Source organism: Rhagoletis pomonella, unplaced genomic scaffold, assembly GCF_013731165.1.
Source record: "Rhagoletis pomonella isolate Grant_MI unplaced genomic scaffold, Rhpom_1.0 Rhpom_scaffold_00009, whole genome shotgun sequence".
NCBI classification, from domain to species: Eukaryota; Metazoa; Arthropoda; class Insecta; order Diptera; family Tephritidae; genus Rhagoletis; species Rhagoletis pomonella.
In genome coordinates this window covers 35165915-35190590 of record NW_023458563.1, presented here as the reverse complement: position 1 = coordinate 35190590, position 24676 = coordinate 35165915, and the positions used below count along the sequence as shown (strand labels likewise).

The window sequence follows — 24676 nt, the reverse complement described above, 5'->3', positions numbered from 1 at the left end:
TGCGTATGGACTTTTTTGCAACTGTACAGATTGCCCTCGAGATAATTTGCCACTGCTGTGGTGCTGAATTCTACATTAAACTGGTTTTGTACTTTTCTTTTTAATTGTCCAAGGGTAAAACTGCATTCTCATTATGAATTTACGTTTTCTCATTATCAATTTATATATACTCAATATGAATTTAAATTTCTCATTATGCATTTGTACTTTCTCAATATAAATTTATATTTCTCATTATCAATTTGTATTTTCCCAATATCAATTTACGTTTTTCGTTAACAGATTATATATTCTCAATATGAATTTACGTTTCTCATTATCAATATGTACTTTCTAAATATGAGCTTACATTTCTCGTTATCAATTTGTATTTTCTCAATATGAATTTTCATTTCTCATTATCAATTTGTATTTTCTCATTATAAACTTGAAAAGGTGTAGATAAAAAACAGAACTTTTTCCAATGATGCCCGCTAAAATGCTTCGAAATCGTAAACTTTTTTTTTTCTAAAAGTAAGAAGACTCGGTATTTTGGGTAATGTAGCGCCATTTGTTATTCATATAAACCTTCTACTACTTGATCTCAGTAGTATTTTTCATGTTTTTTCTTTACAAATTCGAAAATTTAAAAACCTTTGAAAAGTAAAAAAATGGCAAAAATTTTTTGAAATAATAAAAAACTAGATTTTCTCAACCATCAGTTTTCCTTATCTTAAAATTTTATTTCAAGTAAATACGTGTTTTGACTCCTGTTCGCTTTTGCGTACGATTACGGTTCTTAATATTTTCACCAAGTAATTAAAAAAAAATATAAGGTTTTGCGAAAATCTTAGATTTTTCAAAAAGTTTCCACCGATTTGTTAGTTTTCAAAGTTTTTTAAATTTTCAAACGCATAAGGAAAGATCATGAAAAATACTACTGAGATCGAAAATCATAATGTATATATGAATAACACGTTATATATATCGTCGATGTTCTTGCAAAACCGCCCATCGACCAGTTGCAAAACCGCCTAAATCGCTGTTGTGGCAAAAATGAGACTTGGTAACGATGAACTCCAGGCATCGAGATTTATGCATAAAGATCATAAATCGTTGTTAAAACAGACGATTTGTAAAATAATAGCTAGAGAAACTACCGCCTATCAAGGCAATGCCTTAAAAGAAAAATCGTTTTTTCGCTCTCCCGTAAAATTTGAGTGCCGTAGGATAGGCGGTTTTGCAATTGGTCCATGGGCGATTTTGCAAAAACATCGACAATATGTTATATATACCGACTTCAGTAAAGCATTTGACAGAGTATGTCACTCGTTGCTCATCTATAAACTTGATCTTCTTGGTCTTCAACCTAATTTTCTACGTTGGATCTCTTCATACCTCTATAATAGATAACAAAGGGTAATGTTTAAAAATACTATCTCTGAGTTTTGCAAGGTAGCCATCTAGGCCCAATTCTGTTCTTGCTTTTTATAAACGATATTTCTACAGATATAAAATTTTCAAAAATTTTAATGTACGCAGATGATGTGAAACTTTATAAATTGTACGTATCAATTAAAGGAAAGCATTTGCCACAAGCAGACTTAAACAGCATGGCTAATTGGTGCTATGCCTCTAAATCGGGAAAAATGTAAAGTAATGTGCTTCTCGCGAAGAGCTGTTCATCCACTTTCTTATAGAATAAATAACCATAATTTGGAACAGGTATAAAATTTTTTGGACCTTGGTATCACAATGGATCCGAAACTTAATTTTAATCTTCACATTAATGTGACAGTCAACAAGGCTAAAGGTGTACTTTCATTTGTGAAACGATGGTCAAAAGAATTTAGTGACCGTTATATCACTTAAACCCTGTTTACAACATTAGTTAGACCGATTCTGGAATACGGTTCGGTGGTTTGGAATCCAAGGTATCAAATTTACTCAGACAAAATAGAACCAATTCAAAAACAATTCCTACTTTTTGATTTAAGAAATTTGCGTTGGGATTCTCAATATAACCTTCCGCCTTATACGAGCCGATTAAAACTTATTAAGCTTCCTACACATGTCAGTACACGGTGGGCAGGAAGCAAAGATAGGTTGCATAAAAATGTCGACAAAAACTGAAAGCAGGGTTGTATTTGTTGATATTTTTAGGTTAAGAATCCCTTTGAATTGAAATCCTAGCTGCTCATGTTTTAAAGATATCCACATTTTACATAGTTATGATAGGGCCGACTTTTGCGAAAGAGAAAAACATCCTTGTGCATTAAATATTCAACAATGTATATGTGAGTAAATGTGTGTATATATATTATGTGAAAATATAAGTTTATGTAAGTTTTAGCCGGTTTCAATCGTTTCCAAGGCGCACCACGTAGAGGCAACTTACTTTGCACCTCTTTGTTCTTTTTTTGGTTTTATTTTTTTATATTTTTTTCTTGCTTTATTTTTTTATATTTGTTTTTTGTTTCCTTTTATTTTTTTTGTTGGCTTACCATATAATATAGTCACACATTTTAGTATTTAAATATTTTATTATTTAGTTAAGTCTTTATATATGCTGGAATGAAAATGGCATTACAGTTTTCTTCAGGCGACTCACAAAAGTTGGTTTATCAATCATATTTATTTAGAATCTATCCCAGAATTTAATGAATTCCCTATGAACTGACTTCCCGGCCTGCTCGGACCATAATCCTAAACCATCGTTATTCACGAATGAAATAGATTGCTTTAAATGTTTAAGGATAAAATGGATTTTGACAGTTTGAGAAATTCCAGTACTTTTCAAAGCTGTGCGGAGTTCGTTAAGATTTTTATCAAAATTACTAAGATCCGCTTGTTTTGCGGAAAACCATGTATTCACGATTTTGCTCATGGCTTTGAACGAGGCAATATATTTGGTATTGTTTTTACTGAGAGTTTCTTCCATACAAACTATGTTCGAGATTTTTTTGTATGTGGAAGACACTGTCAGCAAAAAACAAATAATTGCAAAAAATCAACGAAATTTTCTGGTAACTTCAGACTTGCACTTTACTAATTGGCTCAAAAGCTACATTTTAAACATTTTTCTAAAAGATCTGATTAGAAATTGTGATCAGCTGAAAGTGTCTTCGAGCCAATAATTTTGTACGGCACGGTACTTATAAGTAATCTAGGTTTCACGAAAAAAAATAAATAAATACAAGCTAACATTAAAATATCAGTCATTTGTTTCGTTGCTGTGAGCTTGTTTCAAAACTTCTGGCTTTTGCTATAATTGTAACGTATTAGGTACATACTTATATTAATCATCAACTATTGCTTATGCAAAACGTGCTACATTTAAAAAAAAATCGCATATGAAAGAGCACCAACCCAACTCGTAATAATTTAATTATACAAATTTTAGTATTTAGTATAGAAATATTCAACTGAAATACGCCAATATTAAAATGAAGCGCTTTGCACTTAACGGATGCTTTTTCATAATTAAGTTAAAAAAAAATTTATTTAAATTCCATGCTGTCTGTAATGGGATTTGAACCCTGACGCTCTGGAAATTAGCAAATTGTGGCAAGCATCTTCGTGCACTCAGCTACAGCCAGACATGTAAATGTGCATTCAAATGTTCAGTTTCATTCAACACCACGTGTGCGTGGTATGAAAGTATTGTTTTTAAGTACGAACATTTCAAAACGATAATCAAATAAAACATATTCATGTTTACTATGCGTTATTTTCCCCAGTAAATTCATAAAATTTTTCTTAATATTACAACGCCTTTTTCTCTCAGCGTAGTCATTTTTAAGCAAAATTTGTGCAATCAAATCGAAAACCGGGACACTTAAATGAAACCCGGGACATTTTAAGGTCGGACTTGGACACCGGGACAAATAGTCTAAAACCGGGACATGTCCAGGAAAACCGGGACGTCTGGCAGCCCTACACACAAAGCGCATACTTTCATGCGATTTTCTTTATGATCGCATTTGTGTTCTGGATGTACAATAGTCATTATTTCCTGACAGAAGAGTACATAAATACCAAAATAAATCTCATACAAGCTTTGAATTTATTTACTTATTATGCGGAGTACTGTTGGCCTAAGTTAGAGCATTTTTATTTCTTGCACAAGCGCAGTGCGACTTGCCTGCGCTACTTGCTTATAGCAACAAACCTTTAATAAAAAATTACTACCGTATTATATAGCATACAATATTGTATACATACATACATATATTGCGATATTGAAAGTGTTTGTAATGAGAAAGTTCACGCTACAGAAAAAGGTAATTGTGGTGTTTTATCTAAGTTGTATACCGGTAGCGCCCAATAAATCTCGATCAATTATTCTTTCGGTAGGAAAAAATGAAAATGTTTCACATTGATTTGATCCGTTTTAGTGAGTTAAAAAAGGGGAACAGATTTGTATGAGATTTCTTTTCGTATAAATATGCTCTAATTATCGAGAAGTACGCCTTCCTCTTTTGCAAATATATCCTATCAGAAGTATATAAAATGTGGATATCTTTAAAACAGGAGCAGCTAGGATTTCAATTTAAGCGGATCCTTAATCTTAAGATATCAACAAATACAACCCTGCTTTCAGATTTTGTCGACATTTTTATACAACCTATCTTCGCTTCCTGCCCACCGTGAGTAGCAGGGAAATGCTTGGTGCAATTTTTATGGTTAAATTACTGACAGGCTCAATTTCAAGTCCGCTGCTTCTGGGTGAACTTAGCCTTAATGTTCCCTCCCGTGTATCAAGACACTTTTATCCCCTATTTCTGAAAATTTGTAAAACTAATTTTGAATAACTCGAGCCACTCCGTTGCTCATGCCACTCTCATTGCAGCACATTTGATATGTCTGATTTGCTTTTCAGCACTAGGAAGCGATACTATTCTCTCTCAATAAATGAATTATTAACATAAAGACATAAAATCAGCTGATGAACTTAATTCTGTAGCTGAGCAGTTTTAGATCTCGATCAGTTGCGGACACAGGTAGGGGAAATTGGGGAAATTTCTCCCCCAAGACTGTGTAACATGTATTTTCATAATATTCAACTGAATATCGTGAAATATCATTACAAGAATATATAACAGGTTTGTCCCACAAGCTATTTGTAGAAAAACTCGAGCAAAGTTCAAACTGTCAGCGTATATCAAAGTAACTCGAAAACTTACTCGCGGAGCACGTATATGTAACTCGAATTGACTTCGAGAAGCTTGGGGAACAAACTTGATGAATGGATGCTTTTGAAAATTTTAATTCATGGAAAAAGTGTGTCAAATCTCACTTGAGTTTGAAATTTTAGCTGTGTGTTAAGCTCGAAGTATTATGTTATTTAAGTAGGCCTATCAGTTTCTCGAATTCACTGAATTTTCAAAATTTTGAAATTATGTACTTAATTTTCAATTTTTACTTTTTTTGCTATATTTTCGAATTTGTATTATTTTACACAGTTGAAATCACAGCAAGTTTGAATATTTTCGCAGGTTCAGAAAACAACGAAAATTCCAAAATTTTGAAATTTGTAATATTATTAAACTTCTTGAGATTTCTTATTTTTCTATCGAAATCTGGGAGATTCTAGAAATTTTGGTAAAATGAGAATATTTTGAAATGTACAAAATTATTGAGATTTTAGAAATTTTCTATATTTTCCAAAATTTTGAGAATTTTACTTATCCTAAAATCCATCCTAAAATGTAAAAATGTGAAACATCACAAATTGTCGGAAAAATCCTTATGTTCATGTACTTGTGTGTAAAAAATAGAAAATTCTTAGAATTCTAAAAGATATTAACATTTTTGAAAAATTCCAAAATTGTTCCACTTTTTTGGACTTTTCAAAATTTTGTATTGATACAACAAACTGAAAATTTTAAATTTTTTGAAAGTTTTGAAAACATCAACGTCCAAAATTTTTTTTAATCTTCAAGAAATACAAAAAAATTTTAAATTTTCAAAAAAGACGAAATATGAAAATGTTTTCAACATTCGGTAACTTTTAATTTCGTTTGATCAATTTCATATATTCGACACTTTTATTTAGAAAAAATTTGTTAGAATTCCTACAATTCTCAAAATTTTTGAAAAATAAAAAATTTCTAGAAATCTAGTATTCATCATTATGTTAAATTATTGGGGTTTACTAAAATTTCTCAAATTCACAAAGTTTTGAAAGTTTAGAAAATTTTGGAATTCCACTTAAGTTATTAAAAAGGGGAAAATTCAAGAAATTAAAAACTAACAAAACACTAACAATTTTAAACTGCGGTGATTTCTAAATTTATGTACACGATATACATATGTTGAAAAATTTCCCCACCCTAAAAAAACATGAAAAATCGTGTTAAACTTGATTTCGAATTTTGAACCCACTCACCCTGCATAAATTGTTGTATTATATTTTTTTTAAACTTGGTTAATTTTTTAGTAAAAAACTTTAATTCAATCAAAGGTAGTAATTTTTTTTTTTTGCTTTTTGAATTTTTTTCTTAGGTATATGCGAAGTTGGAGAAAAATTCAATTGGTTAAAAAAATAAAAAATTTTATAAAACAAGAATTGAAATTCTACAAACTGACCACTTTATTTTGTTGCCCAGTAATCGCTGTCAAAAAATCATAAGGTTTGAATGAATGGTTGCTGAAATATTGCAAAAAGTGTAAAAGCCTGCATAAATTTTGTTTGCGAATAACTCATCAAAAAAAAAAAAACAAATTTGCGCAAAATCTTTGGTGTCAATATAGCACACCATGTTAACTTTCGAAATAGGTCAATGAAATATAAAATATCGAAAAGTCAACATTGGGTGGCCCACTTGAGAAAACTTGACTCAATTACACAGGCCTACATGGTTTTCCTCTCGAAAAACTTTTTATGATTTGGGTAGGAAATAGGTACTACGACACCAAAAAAATTTTAAGATAAATTCCTTCACGTAGATTTTCCGAGAAAATTACTTCTTTCGTTTCTTGTGTTACTACGTAGTACCAGGTTGACCGAGCTTTGCCCGGAGCGCATATATTTTTTAAAGTTTTCAAGATTTGGATAGCTTTAAAAAAATATTTTGGAAATAAACCAAAAAAAAAAGGATTTCCATATCTATTAAGTAAATTCCTTACTCTAAAATTTAGGTGGCAACTGGAACGCTGGAATGAATAGTACATATCTTGTACATATCTTGAGCGTATGTGTGCTATGTATCAGGGATGTTGCGAATGTGGAATTTTAGACATCCGCGGATGCGAATGCGGATGTCAAGTATTTTTATACCCGAGCGCACTTGTACGCAAGGTTATTATAACTTTGTTCACATAACGGTTGTTTGTAACAGGCAAAACTAATCGAGACAGATATAGACAAAAGCATACATAAATGATCAGAATGAAAAGAGTAACCGTCTGTGCACACGATCACTCGAGTAAAAATTGAGATATCTTAACGAAACTTGGTGTGTGTACTTCTTTTGAGCGTGGGACGGATGGTATTGAAAATGGGAAAAATCGGACGATAACCACGCCTACCTCCCATATAACGCTAGTTTTCAGAAATACGAAAACTGCGATATTTTAGTAACTACTGAAGCTTACTCACTCAAAATTGATATGTACAACCATTTTTAGGCGAAAAATAAGAATATAATAAATTTTTGGAAAATGGGCGTACGCAAGCCAACTTATGATTACATGTGTATATCTTGGGAACCGCTCCACCAACTTCTCCCAAACTTGGCACAGTTGTTGGCCTTCACAAAGCATTCCAAACGGCTGAAAATTTAAAAAATCGGATAATAACCACGCCCACATCCCACATAACGGTAATTTAGAGAAATACGAAAGCTTCTATAAATCAGTAAATACTGAAGCTTTATTATTCAATATTGATGTTTGCAATAATTCTATAGCAAAAAGTACGCTTATAATAAAAGATGTTGAAAAATGGGTGTGACCCCACCCACTTATGACCACATATGTGTATCTCGGTAACCGTTCGATCAATGTGTATCGGTACAATTATTGTGGTTGTCCCATAAAGGCGAAACGTTGAAAGTTATTGAAATCTGACTAAAATTACGACCACCTTTTTATAACGATAATTTTACCCAAAATTGATACTAACAACAATCCCTTGAAAAGAAGTAACGTTATTATGGAATTTTGGAAAATGGGCGTGATATCGCCCACATATAGGATGTTTCAAAGGGGATCCTTGCACTTAAATCCTCTACACATACGGATATTGATGGCCTTTCGGCTCTCTTATTAAAAAGTTGCCCTGCGATGGTTCAGCCTCTGTGTTTAATATTTAATAAATCTCTTCCCTCTGGGATTGATTGGATGATTGGAAAATAATCACCATTACCCCTAATTTTAAAAGTGGTAAAAAAAATGATGTTCGCAACTATCGGCCTATTTCTAAGCTCTCAACGATTTCTAAAGTTTTTGAGCACATAGTTAAAGATAAGATTAACTTTGCAGTGAAATCGCTTGTTTGCCATAATCAGCATGGCTTTGTCGGTGGCAGATCTACGGCTACCAATCTCACAGTTTTTAGTGAATATTGCATTGCGGCCCTTTCGTCCGGCCTTCAGGTGGATTGCATATACACCGACTTCTCAAAAGCCTTTGACAAGGTTTCACACAAGATTTTAATTGAAAAACTGGCTTGTTTGGGGTTCCATTCTATTTTCTTGGACTGGATTAATTCCTACCTGTGTAATAGGCGGTGTGTAGTTTCTCTTGAAGGTGTCAACTCAGAGCCTTTTTTAGCGTCTTCTGGGGTCCCTCAAGGTAGCATCCTAGGCCCTCTTCTCTTCGTGTTATTTATTAATGACGTAACTAGTTGTTTTTCATTTGCTAACTACCTACTTTACGCCGATGACTTGAAAGTATTTTCGATAGTCAAGGATACATCGGATGCATTCTTGCTTCAACGTGATCTCGATAGCCTTTACACATGGTGCCTAAAATCTCGTCTTTCACTCAATATCAAAAAGTGCTTTAGTGTTACATTTTCCAGACTACTTAATCCCTTAAATACCATTTATCGTATTTTGAACCGCGATTTGCTTTGTGTCTCTGAAATTAAAGATCTTGGGGTTATCTTCGATTCCAAATTTTCATTTAGTAGTCATATTAACTATATTACCTCTAAGTCCTACTCTGTACTTGGCTTCATTAGACGGAACGCTACTAAGTTTTCTGACCCGTATACTATGAAATTACTTTATACATCATATGTTCGTTCTCATTTAGAATATGCGGTTGTTGTTTGGAGACCTAGTAATCAGCTTTACAGTAATAGAATTGAACGTGTACAAAAAGTATTTCTGAAATTTGCCCTGCGCTTCCTGAGATTTCAGACCCCGATTCCATCGTATGAATCACGCTTATCGCTAATCAATTTAAAAACTTTAAGAAATCGTAGGACAGTTCTATCTCTGGCTTTTACATACGGTATCATTAATGGACTTATTGATTGTCCCTACTTACTAAATAGGATTAGTTTCAATATTCCTCGGCGGACCCTTCGCAACTTTTACCCCTTCTACGGGGAGAATCACAAAACCATCTTTGCGAGTAATGCTCCAATTGCGCGAGCTACACGGGATCTTAATCTCATTGCTAACTCGGTAGCTCTTGACTTCTCATTGTCGAAGGGCTCTTTTTTTAATCTTTTGTATACCATTTCGGCCGCTGTGGTGTAGTGGTAAGCAGTGCGCGCTTTCACTCATCAGCACCTGGGTTCAAGCCCTGGTCAAAGCAACATCGCAAAAAATATTGAAAAAAGGTTTTTTCTTAACAGCGGTCGTCCCTCGGCAGGCAATGGTAAACCTCCGAGCGCATTTCTGCCATGAAAAACAGCTTCTCATAAAAATACAATCTCCGTTCGGAGTCGGCGTAAAACTGTAGGTCCCTCCGCTTTGTGTGACAACATCAAGGCGCACGCCACAAATCGGAGGAGAAGCTCGGCCAAACACTAACATATGTGTAAGCGCCAATCTATTATTATTATTATACCATTTTCTAGTAAATTTTTCCCATTTTTATTTCTTTTTTATTTATACATATGTAAGTTATTTGCTAGTCTGTAAGAACTTTGTATGTTCATAGACAATAAATAAATAAATATATCTATATAAGTTTATACCATTATGTCTAACTGAACGTTCTATCGAAGATGTTTGAAATAGACGTAAAACTACCACTGCTTACCATGTAGCGGTAGTTTTCGGAAAGGTGCGAAAAACTTAAAAAATTTCAAACTTGACAAAATTGTAAATTCTTTTCGATTGACGCTGCACCAGTCGAGAGGACTTTCAGTTATATTTATTTTATTTTTTTATTGCGGTGCAATAATACTTTTTTGGGAATTGCATCAGTCTGCAATTGTCGGATGTATCCTCCTGACTTTCATCTTCACAATCAGGTATCATGGCAAGATCGTTGTTTAAACACCGTTGTTTTCCAAAGAATTCTTCATTCTCATTCTTTTGGTTGTTTCTGAATGTGAAGAACCAGTAACGTCAACAGCGTTTTTAGAATTTAGTTTTTGTAATTCATTTTTGATCCTTTCTTCTATGACTGGCCAGATATACGTTTTATCATTGCACTTGCATAATATTCCACGGACCGAAAATAACAGTTATTTTTTAAGTTAAACTTGGCCTAGTATTTTTATTGCGAAAGTTTTTTTCAGGATAATAAATAAAGGGCTTTTCAAAATTAAGCAAATTTGGTATCATGTGAAAGAGGACTGAAATAGCTTTTAAACAAAAATAACGAACGAAGGTTACCACATCTATTTTTATATATTTTTATATCATTTAACATTTTTTATTGAAATATTTTTGAATAGGTGACTTTGCTTGATTGGACATTTCAGTTTTAAAGCCATTTAAGTCCTCTTTCATTTGATACCAAACTTGTTTAATTTGGATAAGCGGTTTGTTTATTGTCCGGAAAGGAATTTTTGGTTGTGAATAAAAAATATTTGGCCAAGTTTAACTCGTAAAAAAAATAACTGTTATTATCGGTCCCTTCAATATTCGCATTCGCAAAAGATCCGCATTGATTATTGCGAATGCGAAAGCGAAAATATATTCTAACCAAAGTTCTCAACAATACCTTTCGTTTGATATCCATATTGCGATGTTTTAGATAAATTGTGTAGAATCGAAAATAAGTGGCAACCTTACACCTAAGACATAATATTTTGTGTATAGGGAAAGCATTGTTTAAGAGCCTTCTCTTGGTACCCATAAAAAGTAATATTTTACATTTTTCTAAACAAAAAATTAAATATATATGCGATTCAAAATAGGAGGCAACCTTATTAAAAATATTTTTTAATTAGGGATCTTTAAAATAGCTTCCATTTGATACCCATATTATGATGTTTTATTAATTTGTAACTAATTTCGAATAGGTGGCAACCTTATGCGAGTCTCTTCGGAGATATTGCCTACTCAGATAACCTTAAAATCCAAAACATTATCGGTGTACAAAATTTCATCAAAATCGTTAGAGCCGTTTCCGAGAACCCTATGGATATATGTATATATATATATATATATATATGGCTCATTCCATCTCAAATCACCCAGGCCGGGGGAAAGTGAATTTAAGTTTGCTATCAAACTCACAGGGATTGTTTCTTGAACAATTTAAGGGGACACGTATTTTTTCTTTTCGCTCAGAAATGCGAATTTTTCGAATAATGAATTTTTTTCTTTTTGAGTACGAACGCTTCTTTTTTCCTCTCTTAATAGCAACTTTTGATGAAATCGTTTATAACTGCCGCAAAAAAGCAAGGATTTTAACGATTTTTTTTTTTAATTGCAGATATTGATCTACTGAATTGATCTAGTGAACTAAACATCAGTAATTGTTTATTAATAATTAATTATTGTTTATAAACAAACAAAAAATGTTTTTTTCAAATTGATTTTTTCAAATTGCCACATCTTTTTTTTCTCTCAAACATTTTTGTCTATTAGGGAATAGTATAAACTATTTTCAGTACGAGTAGCAATATGCTAAAATGCGTCATTTTCGAGTTATGATTTTTTTTCTGAAAATGCACTTATATGATGCTAGCAGATTTTTGTGCCAGTTGAGGGCACAAAATTGTTGCCCATTATGACAAAATTTCCTTGCTGGAAATTTTTTGAGGTTGCCCGATCAGAGCCAAAAGTTTTTCCCAATTGGGCTCTAATTTTGATCCAATTGGGGCCCAATTAGCGATTTGCCCAATCTAACGAAGATTTCCCCAACCAGTGCTCACAATTTGCTCAAAGTGAACATGCATACGCAATTAAAACGTTTTTATCGATAAAATCGCACATACACACATCAAAATACCCTACGAAAAAAAAATTATTTTTAATTTTTTTTTTTTGAAAAATTTTCCACATACAAATTTTTTGATAAAAATTAGTTTTTGAATATATGCCATCTCAAAAAAAAATGGAAAAAATCACAGTGGTAGATCTGAGTATTGCGCAATATTTAAGTATAATGTTATGGGGTGCACTCTACAATAATTTGAGTTATGAATTTTTTTACACCGAAGTTGAGTAAAATGAGTACAAGTATTATGAGTAAAATTATTTAATTTTTACCTTTTCATTTATTTTAATTTAACATAAATAGATAATAAAACAACCGAAGTAAGTTAAAATACACAGGCCTTTGAAATTAGTTATTGCATCATAATCTATATTAAAGCCATAGATTTATCATTAAAAGTATAAGTAACCGGATTCAGGATACCAAGTAATAAACTAATCCTTTATTGAAAAGATAACTTTTTCGTCTGCAACTCTGATTAATAGAGTATTTTTTGGTAAATAGAGAAGAAACGTGAAGGAAAAAAATAAACAACAATGATAGCCGCTAAGCAAAAACGCGTGGTTGAGGTACTTTTATTAAAAAATGTGATGAAAATCGAACTTTTATGCGTGCTTACATATTGTCCCTTAATGCTTCCTTGATGAAATATTTTGTAAACCCCGTTTCAAAACTCGTTTTTTTCTGACATCAATAAAGCTGATGGTGATTAACTAATTCGAAAATATAAATCAGTTTGCATGAAGAAACCAGTTGAATCATATGAAAAAGACCGAACTATAGTGAAAGCTTCTATTGAAGAGGGAGCTAACCAGGATATTTGGCAATGATTTGAGGAAATCACCAACGGCTATGATGCTGCTTGCAGTTTTTGCAGTGAAGTGGATAGCCAAACGATGGGCAGATACGGCAGCGACGCCACATGAAAAAAGGCAGCGATTTAGAAATGGAGAAATATTCACAGCTTCCCCTTTTACCCAGACAAGAAGATTTTTTAATTTGGTGGAAACATAGTCGCAAAGTAATGAAGTATCTCTGCGCACCACCTTCCTCAGTGAGCTCAAAAAGAGTGTTTAGTGCATCGGGTAGCATTTATGTTGGAAATAGAATAGCTTGTAGGTAATGAAAGATATAAATTTTTATCTCTAATAACTAATTAGAGACTATTAATTTGATTATAAAAATACAAAAAAAAACTGAACTAGATTTTTAAATTGAATCTTCTGTAATCGAAATCCGGCCGGGTTTTAGCCAGTATCCGGCCGTATAGTCGGATAACAGAAATATCTTCCGGATATCTATCGGGCACCCGGCTCATCCCTAGTTAAAAGTATGGCTACTTCAGCCATGTCGTGGGTACTTACTACGGCGAGTTAATTACTGATCCATGAAATCTCTATGGCTTTAAGTAAATGTTATTGAGCGCTAGTTATCGCGTTGCAACGGCTCTTCTTTAATTTCTTCCCATTTTCCGTTTTAAGACTTGACCTTATTCGACTAGGTATATACTTATATCTCTTAAAAATAATTACATCCGTATACATTCGAGTGGCCGCAATATGTTAGAAAATTTTTAGCAATGGTAGTATTGATGAGCGCCGGGATGAAAAAGTTTATATTTTACGCAAAAAAATTTCTTGAAAATCTTGAAACCTCTCCGAGAAATAATTGATGGACCCAAAAGGTGGTTAAGTTGATCAAAGGAAATCTTATTGAAGTTGATTTTGTTTTGTTGCTATATAGAAAATATTTAGAAATAATTTACCCTTATGACACATGGCAACCCCGTGCTTATATAAAAAACATATAACGACACTGTGCTTGAAGGAAACCGTTATCATATGAATTACAATGCTTCAAGATTTTGTGCCAAACTTACTCATTTACGTGCTAATTTCGAGTTTTACAAACGAATCATCTAATCGTTTCGTCAGTTGAAACACGCAAAACTGATGAGCAACAACGGAAAATTGCTTTGATTGGACATGTATCACGCCAAATTTTAGGAGCCAAATTACCGTCAAACAGACAGGTTTCTAAACTCAAAAGAAAGTGCAAAGCTACCCTACAAGAAAAGGATATTTTGGACTGACCGATTCTCAATACACTCAAATAAAAACCAATACACATAAAGAACGCTGTAAACATGGCCCTACAATTTTAAGGCAGTAAAACAGAGACCTTAAGTTAACATCAATCAAGGTCATATGATGAAAAGGGATGCAAAATTACAAGTACAAAAGAGAACTGGTCAGATTTTTCAGAAATTCCTTCAATTCTAACGTAAAATATGATGCCAAAAGGCTGCAGATCTCCCAGTCAGATGACAAGTCATATGACCGGCAGATGTCTTGTAGGGTAGCGATTGATGCTGCGTCGGTATTTTGGAAACAAGCGCGTATACCAATCCGCGATCCTCATAAATGCGCCGGCAAGCTTTTAAAAATGTACGAAGATTGGAAAACTTTCAACAAAGTTAAGGCGGGAAAGATAGCAGCCGCAATGAAGAAAAAATTTGATGTTTTCATAAGCGCTTTGGACGATATTTTTGACTTTGCGGCTTGCGATGCATTGAGAAAGATGAGGAAGGAAGAGGGCAAAGTGTTCTTGGAAAAGCAGCGGCAGAGAGTTCAATGTTTAGCATTATTGAGAAATTGAGAATAGAAAGGGAAGAAGCAGGTATATCAAAACATGTTGAAACGCCAAAATTGGAAAAATTTGTAAATAATATATTAATTACTCTTGTGTATTATAATTATATATATTTTTATCGAAATCAAATCTTTTCCTCACTAAAATCTTCTTCGAAAATTAAACCAAAATTGAATTTGAGTCCATGGAAATATATACTGATGATTTTGTCGATGAATATACTGGTGAAGAACCCACACTACAAGTACAGCTAAAACACACTCAAATACGCGGGGATTATAAGGACCTCTTGGAACTTTCTATGACGTTCCTTGATGACGACGGCGGTGTCCTTCGAACATGTGGTGCGACATCTCATGCAGGCTTTATGTCGAAAGCAATATATTGTGTAAAAATGTTTACATTTCGTGCCCAGTTTAATATGACTTCGAGAGAGTTTAGATGTATTCGGGATATGTAAATTTTTGTCGTTAAGCTTTATATCAAGGTATGGTATAGGGGCACTAATTCTACTTAGTGTCCCAATCAAGATTTGAATTTTTTACGTGCTGTTTCCAAGTATTCCGAAATCGATAAAATTGTGTCTTAAGCGGTATTTGATAAAGAATCACTTGTGGTATCTAACCCTAGAAACGGTGGGGCTATCATTTTTCGCTTCCAGCGTTTCACTCGAAATTAAACGAAAAATGGCGAATCGTTTAAAAGAAAAGGATCCTGTTGTAGCTTTTGTCAAATACCGCACGTTTGCAAATGTGCAACATTTGTTAAAATATGATTTATCTGATTTTGTGTCTTATAAAACAAGTTTTTGTTTTCCAATTTCGAGATTCAATGTGACTTTCTTCAGCTCGAGCCAGCCGTAAGGAAAGGCAATGAGGAATAACAGACAGCTTTGGAATTCCTTCAAAATGTACTCGTCGTAAACGACACTGCGGAGCGTGGCGTCAAGTTTATGGAAGGTTATAACCAGTGTTGCGATTTGGTAAATTATTACCGAAATTGGTAGAAAAAATTTGGGTTGGTAAAAAGGTAAATTTTTTCTCATTTTGGTAGATGTTTGAAAAAGAAATACAATTTTAGTTCCTGCTTAATTTTTGGTAGTCATCTTTATATTATAAATTACTTTCCAAAAGTGTAGTCTACTTTATTGCATTAATGTTCGAACGCTTTCGATAAAAGGCGAGCATCTCGTGCTCCTTTCAAAACTTGTTTTTCTGGAATCCTGAGGTGCTTTTGATTTTAAACATTTTGAATGATTCTTTAAATAAAAAGTAAAAATGGACAGGTATGTAATTACACGATATGATTGTTCGGTATAAAACAGCATACCCAAAATTGTTTTAAAAATTCAGAGTAAAAAGTTCGAAATTTAGACAAAATGTTTTTGAATTTGAATATTACCTACCTGCAGGCAAAACCATACAGCGACAATATAGCGGATGTTAATATCGAGACAGCGAAGATGAACCTGCTTCTAAAAAAAGGACACCATGGCATTTCTAGAAATTAATCATCGACGAAAATCACACTACCTAACATAAAAGAATATAAATCAAGGACAAAAACTCGAACCAGACAGAACGAAAAATGACACTGAAGATGGCACAACGCCGAAACCGGTTTGTCTGCAAACCAAGCTTGACAAGGGATGACGGAAATTTGGTCCAAAATAAATCATTAAAAAGTACATAGGGAATTTTTTTTGAGGCACTGTATTTGTCTATAATAACTCCAGTTGAAGTTTTTTAAATTATGAAGTTTCGTTGTTGCTTTTAATTTCATCACTTTCGTTTTTGGTTGAAGAAAACCGAGCAGATTCTATTAATATGATCTCAAATACCACATCATTTAGTCAAATAAAAATTTCCTTAAAAAACAATTTAAAAATAGGTAACTAAAATAGTTATTGGTAGATATTTTCCAGATTTAGTCGATTTTTTTCGAGTGGATGGTAAGTATATTTTTTTGTTCAGTGGCAACCCTGGTTATAACCGTATTTTAACATGCGATGAAGAAGAACCTCAGTTTATATTGCAAGTTGTTGACTCATATCGCAAAAAATTTCCATCACATTAAAAATCGGCATAATAGTATTTGCGTATTTTATGCACCTTGTATGAGAAAAATAAGTAAGTTCAACTTTAACCAACTTTTGGGTCCATCAAAAATTCCCGGATCGGTGATAAATTTTCCAGTTGGCGTTTTAGGTAAAATAGAAGCCGTTTCAACCCGGCACTCATTGACATTAAGTGATGTTACAAAAATGGCCAGGCTAGAATACATACATATGTATATATGATTTTAGCACTCTATATATATAAGCATATAAATACCTGTTTATCGTTACTTCTGCATCACCGCTTTAAGGTAAATCTTAGTATCCAGCTTAGAGGAAAAAGTTCAAGAAAAACTAGGCATATGTGAATCAAGGCGGATAAGTAGTTTTCACGTTTTATTTCTTATATTATTTGCTATTACATTATGTTGTATATTATTTCTTCAAGAAATTTATACGGTCATATTTATTTCTTCGCAGAGTTTGCGTTGCCATATTCATATTTTACTTAGAAAAAAATTAGAAAAATGGGAATATATACTTTTCTTTGAGAGCTGAGTACTGCCTTAAGTAAATTTGACACAATAATATTTCTTCGTCATTCTTCAGTTTTTTATATAGAGTGCTTTTCTTAAGAGCTGGATACTAAGCGTTATATTACGTTCTCATTGAGCCTTTAACTCGAGTTTAACGTTTCGAGTTTATGAACTACTGTCAAGCGTTCACATTGCGGTGTTTAAGAAACTCGGATATTAATTTGACATTTTTTTTTTGTTTATTTTTTCTTATTCTCATTTAGTCTGTTCCCGTATTACAGGATTTAACACACACACACATTAGCCTAGAATAGCAACCGTTTAGCTATAAAAAAACACGAAATGACGATCGATAGAACTTTTTACGCTAATTTCAACTATATCAAAATTATTTGGTTCATATAAAAACCAAAGCCAACAAAAGAGGTTAAAGTTCAACTTATATATTTCTTATGTGTTTAATATCTCGGAGACTACTAAACCGATTAAAAAATTGTTGATGCTAATTTCAACATAACTTAAATGCCTTTTATGCGACGTATTGCAACTAATTTTATATAAACGCCATTTAAAGAAATATATTTTTATTTTATTTTGTTTTTTAGTATTTCCGGACTAAAATTATAAAACAATCATATAAGTTATATACATACGTGAAAGACAAATTAATTACCGTTATTTTGACGCCATTAGTTTTTTAATAGGTTATGTTCAGAAGATATTACTATTTAAAAAAATCAGAAAATTTAACTTTAACCATTGATATCTTCTTTATACTTTACTTTCGCCAGATAATTTTTGAAAATTTTTTTTTGAAATCAGCACAAAAGTTTCTATCGAGCCACACTTTTTTGCATCGCTAGATTGTTGATATTTTAGACTTACATATGTGTACACAACGACCTCGGACTAATTCAGATTAAATCCTGCAGTACGGGAACAGACTAACTGTCGGCAAGTTGGTTGCAGGTTTGGATTATCAAAGATACAAACCAAATCGGGTGAAAAAGGTTGCATTCGCATAAACTCCAAATAAAAGTAGTGTTTAAAGAGAGTTTAACGAGTTTAACGAAATTTTTGGTATTCCAAAATTCCAAAATTCCAAAATGGCCCATAAACTCGAGTTAATGCCTCAATGAGAACGCTTTATTAGGCAGTAATGATTAAACTCAGTAATACTCAATATAATTTACTTAACAGATATTCAATGCTATGAAAAAAGTGGCACCAAAATTTCGTCATCAGTTTCAAGGCATAGCCGGCGACTGTATGTTACCAGGTTTGGGTCTGAGTCAAGAAGACCGAAAGCTTTTGATCCAGCGTGTTAACATCGTTTTTCACATGGCAGCAACAGTTCGATTTGACGAGAAACTAAAAGTGGCTATGCAAATAAATGTGAAAGCAGCACGGGATATCATGTTACTTTGCAGTGAAATGAAGCAATTGAAAAGTATACTGCATGTGTCCACAGCATATACTCAATGCCCACTACGACAAATTGATGAAAAGTTTTATCCTCCGCCTAGTAATTCCGAAAACCTAATACTACTTACAGAGTGCACACCGGAGAACCTGTTGGAATCAATGACGCCTCTGTAAGTTCGTTCATATTTCGCAGATCTTCAAATAAAATCGCGTGTTTTCTATGCATCTTCCAGACTATTAGGCAAATGGCCAAACACTTACACCTTCACAAAAGCTGTTGCAGAGGACATAATTAAAACCTATGGTAAAAATTTGCCAGTAGGCATGTTTCGACCTGGCATCGGTAAATCTGTTAATAGATTTTGTTTTTTAATCCTAGCATTTCAAACCGGTTTTTTTTATTTAACAGTTATATCTACTTACCGAGATCCTGTTTGCGGTTGGATTGATAACTTTTATGGCCCAACGGGAGCCATTGCCGGTGCTGGCACGGGAGTCATTCGTACATTACGATGTGATCCAAGAGCTGTGGCTAATATGGTGCCGGTGGATTTGTGTGTAAATAGTATTATTGCCGCAACGTGGGACATATCACAAAGACACAAGTAAAAACATTATTCGACCAAATAAGTATATCTGGTTCTAAAGTAATATAGGACTCCTTAGAATAGTGATGATCCCTTTATTCTCTAGGCGCCCTTTAAAGTACTATATACAAATCTTCCCCCCGGGATATGATTTGGTCGGCAGTCACTTGCCCGAGTTAAGCTGTCATATTAACCAAAAGTGCTTTTGTTATAGTAAAGGTTTTGTTCTGGTCTTAATTGGTAATACTTTAAAATTTCATCATCAAAACAAAATCCACGGAAATATCATAATAACACAGACCTCCGAAATTAAAATTTTTTTTCCCTTCCAATAATTGTGTTAATTTTTATATATCATATCTTGTATGTTGTATGTTGTATGTCTTTCTTGCGCGTCGAAATTTATTTTTATTAATGACATGCATATTTTAAAGTTTTTAGCAATTTGCATGAAAATTCAAAAATTAATTAATATAAAATTAACTTTTTGTTCAAAAAAACTAACAGTATTAGTTAAAAGAAATCCTTAAAGAGACTAAGGAAATCAGATAAGTGTTTGCAATTTCGTTGTTAATAATAATAATAATAATTAGTGTTTGGCCGAGCTTCTCCTCCGATTTGTGGCGTGCGCCTTGATGTTGTCACACAAAGGGGAGGGACCTACAGTTTTACGCCGCCTCCGAATGCCGATTATATTTTTATGAGAAGCTGTTTTTCGTGGCAGAAATACGCTCGGAGATTTGCCATTGACTGCCGAGGGGGTGATCACTATTAGAAAAAAACCATTTGTGCTCTTTTATTTTGTGATCTTGAACCGGGCTTGATAGATAGATAGTTAGTTAGGTATAGTACTGCGACGGGTAGGCCTATTATGCCCTTAGCTCATCACAACACGTCGACCAGCCCCAGAGACTCTAAAAAATTCATAATAAATACCGGGGAAAGTGAGTGTATGTGCCCCTCTCTTGGCCACAGGTACCCTATACTCCTATTTCTCCTGCGTGAAACGGCCTCACACTCCATAAGAAGGTGTAAAATAGTCTCCTTGGCCGCATCGCAGAAGCAACACAGGTCACTGGACCAAATTACCAGTTTATATAGGTGCACTCTAAGCCTGCAATGGCTCGTCAAAAACCTTCTCATTATTCTTAGTTTCTCCTTACGTAGACCCATAGTGTTACGTAGATCCATAGTGTTATGCCAGTGCAGTTCTCTTAGTTTGGTATTTTCTTTATGAGCATTTCCTTTACGCCGTAAAGTTTACGGTGTTGTGTCCCACTGCAAAGAAGGGCTCAGGTCCTATCGGGGTCGAGGCAGCGGCCATTTTGGCCAGATGATCAGCTTCCTCATTACCTGCGACCCCCCAGAGCATTAAGCCTCTCTACACACTCCAAAATCAAGGAGGATTAGATCTCGAATGATGAGGGAGCCATAAGTGCCGCCTGACTATCGCTTAGTATGAGTACCCTTTCGTTCCTATAATTTCTGCGAATGTTAATCTCAGCAAACATACTAATGGCGTAGACCTCCGCTTGAAAGATGCTAGGGATGGTTCCCAGGGGCACCGAAAGCTTCAGCCTAGGGCCGTACACGCCACCTCCAATTCCTTCCGGTGCTTTAGAGCCATCAGTGTACCACTGTAGTGTGGGCGTCTGTATTTGACTCTTCATAATGCAGGTACACCAGGTCGCCTTGTTGTAGGTGTGGGTCTTGAAGTTTCTTTTAAGACCGCCTCCCTGTTAATGCCGCCCCTGGGGAACAAAGCTAGGGGGAGCTGGGTGCCTATCTTGTCGCTGTTCCTAGATAATAATTAGCTTGCCTTTGCCGAATCCCTCCATCTGAGGATCCTCGGAGAGCACCCCAAGATTTTCCCGCAAGACATTTACACACCATCATCGCTGTCGTAGCCGCATCAACATGTGTCCTCCACAGCTGCTTGGAGTCCTGGGTAAGCCCCATATACTTAACCTCTGTTTTTTTCCTGTGGTCTCTCCACGCTAACTGCGCTTTGAGATATGTATTATTTTCTCAATTCATATAACAATGTTGCGCTACTTACTAAAATATTTTAACAAGTTAAGTTCAAACCTTTAAAATAACACTGCCTGCGAATGGATAAAGGCTAAAAAAATGTAAATATTTTCTATTGGTTACATGTAATACAAACAAAAGTGAGAAACAGTATTATTCATTTAATTCTTTGAGCGTACTTATAATAAGTGTTACAAATGTTTTAAATGAGACGATAAAGTTTTGTTGTTTAGCAATTTCTTGTAAATTATAGGCTGGCGTTTGATGCTCGTCACAAAGCATAGTATGGCTTAAACGGGCTCTAGCGTATCCGGGGCATTCCTGAACCAAATTACTGAGCGTCTGTTGCTGTCGCCAGTAAGAAATTACGTCATTGCAAAAGAAACTCCGAAAAGTTGCGTCTAAACTTTAGCATCCTCCGAAGATTGGAGGAAAGTCGTAGTTGTTGATCCATTTGACGCATTAAAATATTCTTGTTGCCAAGCTGCTGCCGTTTCTAAATGTATTTGACTTTTAACGGAACAAATAGCGCATTGAGTGAATGCCATATCATCTGGCGAGGCTGCCGCTTTTTTGAAGTAGCTGTCAGCTATTTCATTGCCTTCTATTGCAACGTGCGCTTAAATCTAGTAAAAATGTATGGAGTGTGTCAGTCGAAGTTGAAATGGACGTTCGTGGATAGATGCTATGGGGGCATGGTATTGCTACGATCTTTTATTTCTTCGAGGCAAGATTGACTGTCGCAAAAGATTTGTAGCTTTAATTCGTCGGGATTTGTTTGGGTCCATGCTAAAGCGCAGTCTGTTTCGAAAACTTCCGCTTGAAATACTGTACAAAAACGATGTAGCTTGAACTTTCGTCCTCCCATCGTCCATCACGGTGATGTATGACAAATGCAGCACCGCACTCCCCAGCTTCCTGTTTGCTGCTATCTGCATATATTTGTATGGCATTATGGTCGAGAACGTTACTTGTTTCATCCTGAGTTTTCACAGTGCCATACTTGATTGTTTGGCGAGAGGCAGGATGCAGCTGCTGGATGGAAATATCCTCTGAAGGTATTTTGAAGGTTTCGGACATCTTGATTTTATCTATTCTCAAAGTTTCTTCTACTTTGAGATGTAATGGAACAAAGTTTGCCAGGGCTAGTGCTGAAGTAATCGAGATGATGTGGAATGCCCTGATTGCTTAGACTGTAAAGCTTCTTTTAAATGCCCTTAGCATCCGACAGACATTGTAATACTTTGTAGCTCTTCCCCAAATTGCAGCAGTTTATATGACAGTTGGCTAAACGACCTGCCTATAAAGTATAGCAACATTTTCAGAATGTATGCCCCATGTAGGTCGCACAAATATGCAGCGATCTTTAAATGTACCCTGAACTTTGTCGATGACGTATCGTGCATGTTTGCTGAACCTGAGGTGATTATCGATGATGACGCCAACTTTCATCTCCTCAACAAAACTCAAATTAGCGCCATTAATCGTAGTTTCTGCTAGTTTTGCTTTCTCGTAAAAGCCATAACTTTTGTTTTTGCTTCACCAAAAGCTATTTTAACGTCGATTCCCCATTGATGTATTCAGGGCCGGATTAAGAATGTGGGGTTATAAAGTCTCAATCTCAAACTATTCTTTCAGAAAAAAAAGTATAGTTTGCAGTAGATAATTATAAGGTTAGAGAATAAGATGACGCATTGAATAAAGTAACAAGGGAATAAGTACTTCAAATTTAATACATGTTCACAGTATATTACACTAAAAAAGGATACTCCTTTACTGAAACTACTCTTTCCGTGATTTTTTTGCTGCAAATACAGCAATGATATCATCGAAACTTAGTTCGCGCAGTATATCTCTTTCGGAGCTCAAGAGAACCAAATGCACAAGTCGGTTTTCACCCATACATGTTCGAAGTCGACTTTTGATTAATTTCATCTTGAAGAAAGATCTTTCACTCGTGCAATTTTAGATTTAATGGAGTTTCGCGAAATCTGTAGTGAAACAAGATATGAAAATTGTTCAGGTATATGAAAAAGGTTATAGAATTTATTCCCCAAATTTTGAAAATATTATAGTGCACTTGTGAAATATATCATATATATAAGACTTTAACTGATAACATTTCATCTATTTTTAATGTGATTGTGGGCAAGAAGTCAATTTCATTAAATCTGAGCGAAATATAAACATTATATGAGTAGTACATTACATAGGAAGATTCGGAATATAAACTAAGTTGATTGCAAAATAAAATGAATTAGGATCAATTATTATTAGGTATGAGATGGAAAAAGATCAATTGTTTGAACAAAGAAAAGTGTACGAGTTCGTATTGCATAAGAAAGTGTATAAATATATATTGTGTGTTCTAAAAATGTTGTTGTTGTTGTTGTTGTTGTTGTTATACAAATAGAAGGTTTCAAAAGGGCTCCGATTGCGTAGCCTAAGCTTCGCACAATAAACTTCAAGTTTAAAAAAATTATAGAATTGGATAAGTGCTTCACAAGTTGCGATTACATCGCAGAGTGTTCACCTTCTATTATTTTATTAAAATATCTACATTTCAGAGAAATTCTTTAAACCATTATTTTCTATTTTTTTATCATTTCAATTTTTTTTTACATTTTTTATATTTTTATATACATATTCATTTCATCTTGTGGGGGCCCTCCAAATGTGGGGGCCCCAGGCCGCGGCCCCGTCGGCCCTGCTGTTAATCCGAGCTTGGATGTATTAGCTGCATTGAAGTATTAGTGTTTCTTTCAAGCTCTTCTACAGATTTAGCACTTACAATAAGAAGGACATCGTCTGCGAATGCTTGAGTAACGTAATCGTTGGGCAAAGGCAATTTCAACAGATCGTCTAAAACAGTGATTCTCAAAGTGGCCCAGGGGTCCTCGACGGGGGTCTACGTTGGCGTTAAAAAAAATATGGGGGTCCACGAGTTGTAAGTGGGGGTCCACGAAAATTCATCTGGTTTCGATAGCAAAGAACCAAAATGGTTGCTTGATAGCCTATTTATTTATCTTTAATTATTTTGAGTGGTGTAA

At 34.3% G+C, this 24676-nt stretch overlaps 1 protein-coding gene across 1 annotated transcript in view; it reads left to right on the top strand.

The window, feature by feature from the left end:
- Positions 1 to 19905, top strand: part of LOC118745752 (fatty acyl-CoA reductase wat-like) — a 155958-nt gene extending 136053 nt beyond the window's left edge. The window contains exons 4-6 of the mRNA XM_036479400.1: positions 18784 to 19178; positions 19242 to 19351; positions 19418 to 19905. Coding sequence (XP_036335293.1) covers positions 18784 to 19178; positions 19242 to 19351; positions 19418 to 19617 — 705 coding nt within the window. The 3' untranslated portion in view covers positions 19618 to 19905. The remainder of the gene's footprint in view (positions 1 to 18783; positions 19179 to 19241; positions 19352 to 19417) is intronic.
- Positions 19906 to 24676: the final 4771 nt, after the last annotated feature.